Here is a 9881-nt window from a genome sequence, read left to right as displayed (position 1 = left end):
ACAGCCACTCAACTAAGTGGAAATAATATGATGTAAAGAATACAGAGAATAATTTTGTTTACATATTTATGAAAATAAAATAACATAAATTATAAAATAACATAAAATACATAAAAGTAAATTTACTTTTCTGAGAATGTTTAGGCCAGCAGAGAAGGCCTTGCTGGCCCTCAGGGTCCGCCACTGTCCAGTGGTAAAAAGGAAAAGTGGTATCGAAAATGAATAGATTGTATTTGAGCAGAAAATGGAGAAAATAAATAAATAACAATAAGGTTGCACTTGCAAAAAACGATCAGAATGAACTACAGTAATCCCTCGTTTATCGCCGGGGTTACGTTCCAAAAGGAACCCGTGATAAGTGAAATTTGTGAAGTAGGATTTATAAAAAAAAAAAAAAGTAAAAAAAAATGTCAGAGGGAAGAAATTTCAAATGTGCTGTATGTTTCACATACAGCACATTTGACAATAAAGTTGTACTTGGTACTTGATAGTCAGCTTTATTTTTTTACAGTTATTATACAACACTGAACTATGTACAGTATACAATGCAGAGGCGATTACTCTAAGACTGCAAGCAAAGCTCAGCTTCCTCTAAAAAGTCAAAAAGTGATCAAAAATATGTGCGTACGTACAATTGTGTGGACATGTCATTGACTAAATATGCGCTACAACGCGCTCAACTTTTGTTCCGAATCAGGTTCTGATTACTGGTTATGGTGCGACACTCTTCTCATTCATTCCCGCAGCTTCACTGTGCTTGAAACTGTATGGACGCTGAGCGTCGACCGCGCGGACGCTGGGCGTCGACAGAGTTCAGTGTAGGTTGTCCCAATGCATTGAAACGAGACGAGTCATTGGATAAATGCTGGTTTTGTTCCGCCCACCGGACGCTCAACGTCTCTGGAAGTCTATGGACAGTGGGCGTTTATAGGCTGGCCAGGAAGCTCAGCTTTTCTGCATGATGATTGGATGATCTGTCTGAGGGTGAATCTCTTTTTGATTGACAGCGAAATAAGCCAATCACCAATCTGATGGTGAAGGCATCCTTTTCTTTTTTTTCAAAAGGAACAGAGAGTAGAATTCACGTATAAATAAACAGGCACATTTTATGATGTAAGCCGAAATTGAGCTTCCCCTCCTTGACAGACCAGCATCCGCCACTGATTCAATGAAACCAAAGACCAAAACTTTGCAAAGGTAAATTTGGCAAGCCGTACAGAGACGAGGTACGGAGACTGTACACGTTGGTCAGTCCCTTAGCCAATCAGGATGCAGAACACAATAAACTGTTTTAAAAAAAGCATTAAAAGAACTGCACTAAAAAAAAATCAGTGAAACAGCAAAGCCGCAGAAGGTGAACCGCGTTATAGCGAGGGACTACTGTACACCAATGCAGTAGTCTCTAGAATTCTTCTTAGTGCCTGTCTCGCCAACTAATGTAGAAAGTTAGTAGTGCAATGCAGGCAGTCAAATGATGTTTCCTGTGTCAAATTGTAATCTTAGACCTCTGTATGCTGAAAATTGTCCCCAAGCGGTCCCTTGGACAGCCCGGCTTTTTCATTGTCCTTTGCGCTTTCTATAATTGAAGGGGAAAAAAATATGGAATTTGCAATTTGGATTTTTATGATAAAACAAATCCTGGCTCCGGCCTTCCTGTGTGGAGTTGGTTCTCCCCGGGCCTGGATGGGTTTTCTCCGGGTACTCTGGGTTCCTCCCACATTTCCAAAACATGAATGGCAGGCTGATTGAACACTAAATTGCCACTAGGTGTGAGTGCGAGCGTGGATGGTTGTTCGTCTCTGTGTGCCCTGCGATTGGCTGGCAACCAGTTCATGGTGTCCCCCGCCTACTGCCCGAAAAGGCTCCAGCACCGCCCCCCCCCCCCCATGTTAGGATAAAACGGATCAGAAGATGGATGGATGGATGGATGATAAAACAAAAAACACTCTAATCGGGGTTGTTTGTCGTCAATATGCCTTCAGGAGATCCATCATTAGTCATTTATTTTGTGCTTCATAGAGTTAATTGGTTTCTGGAGCACAGTTTTGTGTTTTGCATTCATGATTACGTGTTAGAGGGATTTTCAGTTAGCATCGTACCTGCGCTGCTGTTCAATGTTCTCCTCACTAACCTAAATCACTTGCAGAGATCCTGATAGCTTGGTAATTGGATGGTAAGAAACAAGATTCAACTTCTCCCTTTTGTCATCTAATTTACCATCCACAATAGTTTCCTTTTCTTTTCCTTCCCTGCCTTGTCTCCCTTCTGTTTGCATGTGATGCTTGTTATTGTGGAATCTGTTTTCACGGAAGTTATGCTTACATTTGGAAAGTATTTTGGATTTGGGGAAATTGATACAAACAAACTTAAGCTCTACTGGCTGTTGCTCTTTCATTCAACTTTTCATTGTTTCAGATGGATATTCCCGCACGTACGACACACCATTTATTTACGATAGCATGCAACTGTAGTCATTTTAATGAAGAAAGAAAATTACTGTTTTCCTCAATTTCAGGTCAAACCATTGTTTTGTTAATGTTAAATTTAACTTTAAAACAAATATCATGCCTTCACATTTGACTGTGCCATCCAAAATTGACAAATGTTATAAGTTTCAATTCATTCTTCCGAATCTGATTGTCCTTGATATTATTACCCAACTGATTTACCTTTAGCATAAGCATAGGCGTTTTGACAGGTTGGCAAGGGCATCATCATCATGTGTGTGCGTGTGTGTGTGTGTGTGTGTGTGTGTGTGTGTGTGTGTGTGTGTGTGTGTGTGTGTGTGCGCGTGCGCGCGCGTCCGCACGCACCTGCACACAGTCGGGCGTGTGGCTGTTGGGGGGCGGGGGCTTTATAACCTCTGCCCCTCCAACTGAACCTCCTGCCACACCTGGTAAAACTTTTTAGAGCCACCGGTGACAGTAAGTAAGGGCTGATGTCCCTTCAATTATTCAATTTTGACAGGACATGAAAAGTTGGATGGAATCAAGGCACTCCCCCCCAAATTTTTACCCTCCAAATGTCTATCATATTTGTTTTTAAAACAGTATTCAGCATGTAATTAGCTTTATTCATTTTTTTACAGGCAGTTATTGAAACTTGCATGTCCAGATTCATGGATTAAAACAGCCACCACCTTTCTTTCAGTGAGGCTCTTTCGCAGATAGGGTGCAGTGTGCATACATAGCCATGTGATACACTAGAAATGTGTTCAGCAGTCAAATGAGTATTCTACCAAGTATAATAGCCTTTCTTTTGTGTTGTAGGGGATGAAGAGGAACAAGTAGAAGAAGCCAGTGAAGTTGCAGCTGCTGATGAGTCAGAGACTGTCGTGGAAGAAGTTGCGGAAATTGTCGTTGAGGGTGCTGAAGGTGTTGCCGAGATTGCAGAAGAGGTTGCAGCAGCTGCACAGCAAGTGGAGGTCATTGCAGATGAAGTAGCCCCAGTGGCCGAAGTTATTGAGGAGGCTGCCCACGACGTCGCGGAACAAGTTGTCGCGGAGGACCCCAAAAGCAATGGTATGACTTCCTCTCATAAGGAGGCCACAGCTACCTCTGAGGCCTGAGGTCTCTTCACATTCGTAACGGTGACGCACATTCACACATAGTCAGTCTAAATTAGGGTTAATTGCTGCTAAAAGGTTGTATTGTTCTGAAAAAATACAAATACATCCGGAGAGTATTCACAGCACTTCACTTTTCATTTTTCTCTTAGCGTATTTTCACAACCATATGGCGCGCCATATTAAAAGGCGTTATGCATTTTAGTTTCGGGTACTATTTCTGTATTTAACACATACATAAGATGCTTGGTAAAACGTACGCTAGCTTAAAAAATACAGTAGCATGCATGCACGCTAGAGTATGTTAAAGGTAGCGGGAGCAAAACTGAGTTTGGCTGTACAGTGAAACTCCTCTACAACGAAACCTACATGGGCGAAAATACCCTCCTAGTGTGAAAAAAATCTTGCATTAACACCATTCCCACTTTCCTGCCCCCCATACAATGAAAAAAAAACCCTGTTGCGTTGTACGAAATCTTTTTCTCTGCTCTTGCCTCGCGACGAGATTCACTACAACGAAGTCTAATCCAACAGCGACCTCTACTGCTTCGTTCGGAAACGGCAACAGCAACCACCACACTGATTTACACATGCGCAGTAGTCCAGGAAAGCTGTGTTCGCCATCGCTCCCATGCCGCTCGCCACTTCACTTTGGCCGTTTCTGTCCATTACCATGGCAACCTAAGTACAACAGTAAAAGCCCACTTCACATGCACTGTTGTCTGGATCGCTACCGTGCTGCTCCACTTCTCTACACTGTGGTTCACTGGAATGTCGAAAGTGAGCGGTACTTCGTCCTTGTTGGTGATGGGGTTGGGCTGGATGTGTTTGTCGGCAATATTTTGGCAAAATGTGGTTGTCCCTCATCATTTGCCGTAACCCAAGCGGGTAAGTAGCTAACAAATGCCATGTCGCAGTTGTGCTAGATCACTGCTGATTCTACTAAAGATACTAAATGGGTGACTTATGCCAGACATCAAAGTGTGTCGGCCGTAAAAAACAATCAGGAAAACTGAAATGGTGAGAAATAGATTGCCGCTATATCTCCACAACTTAGTAATAGTTCATCTTTGCATGTTTTCAGCAATTATCTTCAAACGTGTCTACACAAGTCGAGACATCTTCCCACTCCTTTTTGAGCATAGAAAAGTGGTGTTAAGTGCTCCGATTCTATTTTTGCCCGATGGTTGCTGTTTTATTTTTTCACGTTCAAACGAAACATTCAAATCAAATTCATCATTTCGAATTTATTTAGGAACGAATTTCTGAATTCACTTTACCGGGGATTATGTGGTCTAAGTCAGGGGTCCCCAATCTTTTTTGCCCCAGGGACCGGTTTATGTCAGACAATATTTTCACGGACCGGCATTTAAGGTGTGGAGGATAAATACTACAAAATAATATGGTAAGAGCTGCATGAACACTGTGGTGTTTTCGAGAGATAATAATAAACACGAGAAGTGTCTAATCTGGCCGCAACACTCTGATCGCTATGGTCATATTTAATGCCTTCAAAATACGATACAACGCAAATTCAAAGTGCATGAAAATGTCAACTCACCACAATGCTGAATCAGTGCGAGCCCCGAGCTTGATTTTCTGCAACCGGGCGGTCCCATCTCGGGGTAATAGGAGACAATGACACCTGAAGTGTGTGCTTTATGTCAAGTCTACTTCGTAATTTTGTTTTAGTCGCCGTTGCTGCACAAAACCCCCGCCTCACACAGGTAGCATGTCGGAAATAGCAACAGTGCTATTGTGGCGATCTCAGAGTATTCAGCCATAACTTGAATCCAGAACACCGGCAGACTTGTTGTCTCGAACGTACTCTTAAGGCCGCCGGAATTAATGTAAGTTCTTATTGTGCGGCCCGGTACCAAATGCCGGTCCGCGGACCGGTGGTCGGGGACCCCTGGTCTAAGTGAAGTGCTGTGTGAATACATTGTGGATGCACCGTTATATGTATCTTGTATTTATTGAAGTGGGTTTAATCTGTGAATCGTTAGTACTCGATGGAGTAAAAATTCAGATTTTGTAAAGTGATAACGTCGAATGATAATTCGCACTAATGGTTTGAAATCCTACATATTGCATGACAAAGTGGAGGGGGTAAGCTTCGCTGCAGTTATGAGTGAAATAAATGTGATCACACGAAATGTAAACATTGGCCTACTTTGACTTTGCAAGATAAATGACATACACAGATATTCAGTTAATCTGTTTACCGAATTAAATATTGTTTTGTGATTTAATTTGTAGGTATTCATGTATTCACAGGAAGCTACCAGTGTAATAGACATCTTTTTTTTTTTTTTAAATTAATCATGTTTTATTCATCAAACTTGGGTTTATTGTCATTACAATTAATGTAATTAGTGCAACTATTTTTTTTCTGAATTAAATCTTAATGTTATGTGCAATTATTCAATATGTCATCATATTTATTTTTTGCAAATAAAAGCTGCACCATGAGCACTGTGAACAGGTATCTATAAGTGATAGACCCATGAAATAAAGCTGCTACTACATTAAGGATTACTTCTGTCTTTAATTTGTCCAAATGGATGTTTTTATGATGGTATTGTGTCAGAGGTAGCTTTGGTCAAAATTTAGAATGCAAAGTTAAATGTTAGGTACATTGAAGGTTTCAGCGACCAATTAAAATAATTTGATGTTTGCTCCCCTTCGCGAACAATATCGTGTTGTATGAGCTGAATGCAGCAATGTAAAACTTAAGTATCATTGACGGCGAGATGGCTGGATTTTATTTTGCAGTGGTGCTGACAGATGAAGTCGAAGAAGAAATGGTATGTGCTGGAATTGTTGATGAAGCAGCAGTCAATGATGTACCTCTGCCCCCAGAAGTAATGGAATTCGTTGAGACCAAACCAGCAATGCTGAATGAGGAGGCAGCCCCATCACCGGTAGAGGCTGTATTGGCAGTCGAAAAAACCGTGGCACAAATAGAGGCTGTACCAGCGGTAGAGCAGGTCCAAACCCCGGGAGAGCATTCATCATTGGTCGAGAACATTCTGCCACCTCCGGAGGCTCCACAACTGTTTGAGCTTGCGCCAGCAGTGACGGAGGCTCCAATACATTTGCAAGTCGCACAAGCAGCTGAGGGGTCCATAACACCACATGACTTCACGCTGGCAGTTGAAGAGTCCTCAGCACCGGTTGAGGTTTTACCAACAGTAGCTCAGTCGTCAGTGGTGCTTGAGGAAGTGCTCACACCTGTCTCAGCTGAGGAGGCCTCTGTGTTTGCGGAGGCTGCACCGGTGGTTGAGGAGACCTCAACTCTTGTCTTAATGACACAAGCTCTTGAGGAGGATCCAACACTGGTGGAGGATATACCAGTGGCTGAAGAGGCCTTGGCATCTGTTGCGTGTTTCCGAGCAACTGAAAATGTCCCGTCCCCAACTGTCCCTGCCCAAGTGGTTGAAGAGGCCCCAAACATTGTCGAGGTTGCACTTGTGGTGGAAGAAGCTTTGCCACCCGTGGATTCTCCCCCAGTAATTGAAGAGACGACATCAGTGGTCCAGGCACCCCCCACAACATTACAGGGCTCACCGCTAGTTGAGGAGATGACGTTGCCACTTAAAGCTGAAACAGCAGTGGCAGGTGTTCCTCCAGGAGAAGAAACAAATGTTGACTTGGTTACCTCGATGGTGGAAGAAACATCATCATCTCTGGGGGAGGCTCGAGAAAAAGATCCCAAACGAGAGTACATAGTTCTGGTTTTGGAAGGAACAGTTACGGCAGAAAAGTCTGCTAAAGTGCTCGGAGTGGCACCAATGAGTGGAAGAATCATCCCAGCACCAGAAGATGAGGTACAACATTTTGTATTGCATTGATCACTCAGATTAAGATACAATGCAGTATGTTTCAATTTTTTTCGGAAAATGGCAGTTATGATTTTGTCGGGGAGCATGTCAATGTCCTTCTATTCAATACGATAAACGATCAAAAGTATTCAAGCACTTAAAGTGATTTGACTTGGCCTCCTATTTCATCTTGACTTTTAGTATTTCAGCTCCCAGGACTTTTTGTTCAATTGCACGTGTCTAGCATTGAGGTTAATGTCAAGGAGAGCGCCATCATCAGTTACATGATGATTTGGTTGCACCGCAGTGCGCAATGGAAGGTCGACAGAGTTCTGACCTTAACCCAGTTGAAAACTTCTGCCTTTAACTAATGTGAATGATTACCTTATTCAGCGTTGTTGTTTGACCTCCTAAAGGCTCGTCTGGATCACTGGGCAGAAAAATTAAAATCCTACAGATCTGACTACCGATGAGAAGCTTTTATAGCTACAGAACCAGCCACTCAGATTAACCTTTCTACTCTAGTTGCTGTAATAATGATGTGTGTGCCAGTAATTTTGTACCTGTGTGACACTTGCACATTTGGTCTGATTGAGGTTAATGGAAACAAATGTTGATTTTCACATTCTGCTACTCAGGATAAACGACATCTTCTCAGGATCCAAATGCAGTAAATTCATCAAAGGTACTGCACTTCAAAATGTTTCTACCATGAAAGAATAGGATACTTTCTATGTTGTGCCCATGATGTAATTGAATTGAAAATTGAACTAAAGTTGATGCACTTTGGATATTAATAATGAATACCTTCCTGTCCTTCATCACAGAAAACGGTTCTGGAGTGATGCTTCCTGTGTAGCAGAAGAAGAGGAATTTGCCTGTTCCAACTTTTATCTTTAACAAATACACAAATGTGATATAAAAGGGTTGACTAGCTTACCAATGTGAAGAATACGGTATATGCAAGAGTGATTATTCAAATTTTCAAATGCGCACAGGCAGAATTCTTGGTACCCTTTTAAAGAAAGAAAAATCCACAATGTCATTGAAATAGAACATTTGTCAAAATATCTACTGACAAATCCGAGACCTTCTGGGAGAATATCTTTTGGAGAAATGGGGAAACTAAACTGGAGCTTTTTGGTGAGTCAGCTCATCCACCCAAAACTCGCTGCCAAAAACACCCAAGAATAGCCACGGATGCAAATTTGGACTGTTGTTAAATCTCTGATCTGAATCCTGTTGAGCATCTGTGAAAAGTGCAGAAACAGGCAGCCTGGAGAAGGCACCCTTCAAACCAGACCATGCCGAAGGAGTTTGCTTTCGAGTAGCATGCCCAGGTTTCCTTGGCAGTTTTTTGGGGTTTTTTAAAATTCCATCTGACCATAAAAATAAAGCAATGCCTGCTTTGTTTTCGGCACAATTGTTTCAAGTTATATCAGTGACCATACCAGGGTATCCGAATTGGAACACTAGTGTGGACACACCATGTGTGCACAACACTTTGTATGTCATTTAGTCAAATCTGAAAGAAAATCCTTTGGGAGTCGTTAACATCCCCCATTCCAAACCCGACCCTCGCTCCCACTCTCACACACCTACTGTTAGCGTTTACTACCTCATGATCGCCCCATTTGAATATGTTCATAATTCATTGCATTGTCCTCATCAATACCCAGCTACATGTGATGGGAATCTACAGCAGAGGTCCCCAACTGCCGGTCCGCGGACCGGTACCGGTCCGCCGGGCATTTGGTACCGGGCCGCACAGAAAGAACTTGCCTGAATTCCGTTTTATTTATTTCGGAATACGAAAGATATTTTATTTTGAAAAACTACCGGATTCTCCGTTACATCCGTCTGTGTCACACTTGACACACGTCAGGCCATGCTTCTCCGTCATGTGACCGATTACTTAAAAACAAAATGCAGGAGCTCGCAAAGTGAGTAAAAAAAACTGCTGGAGATCGCAAATCATGGCGGCCTTAAAAGTACGTTCGAGACAACTGGATTAAAGTTATGGCTGAATACTCTGAGATCGCCACAATAGCACTGTTGCTATTTCCGACATCCTACCTGTGTGAGGCGGGGGATTTCTGCAGCAACGGCGACGAAAACAAAATTACGAAGTAGACTGGACATAAACCACACACTTGAGGTGTCATTGTCTCCTATTTCCCCGAGATGGGACCATCTGGGTGCAGAAAATCAAGCTCAGTTGCTGTGGTGAGTCGTCATTTTCATGCACTTTGAATTTGCGTTGTATCGTATTTTGAAGGCATTAAACATTGCCATAGCGATCGGAGTGTTGCGGCCAGATTAGACGCTCCTTGTGTTTATTATTATATTTCGAAAACGCCACACGTTTCATGCAGCGCATACCATATTATTTCCACCACACCTTAAATGCCAGTCCCTGAAAATATTGTCTGACATAAACCGGTCCGTGGGGCAAAAAAGGTTGGGGGCCCCTGCCCTACAACACCGTTGAG

The 9881-nt window shown here is 42.5% G+C and overlaps 1 protein-coding gene across 4 annotated transcripts in view; it reads left to right on the top strand.

Annotated features, from left to right (window-relative positions):
• The window catches only part of mgarpa (mitochondria localized glutamic acid rich protein a), a 23361-nt gene extending 14599 nt beyond the window's left edge, over positions 1-8762 (top strand). The window contains exons 5-8 of one of the 4 annotated variants that reach the window (XM_019867443.1): positions 3270-3521; positions 6341-7395; positions 8028-8074; positions 8217-8762. In XM_019867443.1, the coding sequence (XP_019723002.1) occupies positions 3270-3521; positions 6341-7395; positions 8028-8063 (1343 nt within the window). In that variant the 3' untranslated portion in view covers positions 8064-8074; positions 8217-8762. The remainder of the gene's footprint in view (positions 1-3269; positions 3522-6340; positions 7396-8027; positions 8075-8216) is intronic. The other 3 variants (XM_019867444.1, XM_019867447.1, XM_019867445.1) reach the window with 3 other exon arrangements.
• Positions 8763-9881: the final 1119 nt, after the last annotated feature.

The sequence above is a fragment of the Hippocampus comes genome, unplaced genomic scaffold (genome assembly GCF_001891065.2).
Source record: "Hippocampus comes isolate QL1 unplaced genomic scaffold, H_comes_QL1_v1.1 scaffold2, whole genome shotgun sequence".
NCBI lineage: Eukaryota > Metazoa > Chordata > Actinopteri > Syngnathiformes > Syngnathidae > Hippocampus > Hippocampus comes.
Note: the sequence above shows the minus strand (reverse complement) of the source record. Positions and strands in the feature narration are given on the sequence as shown.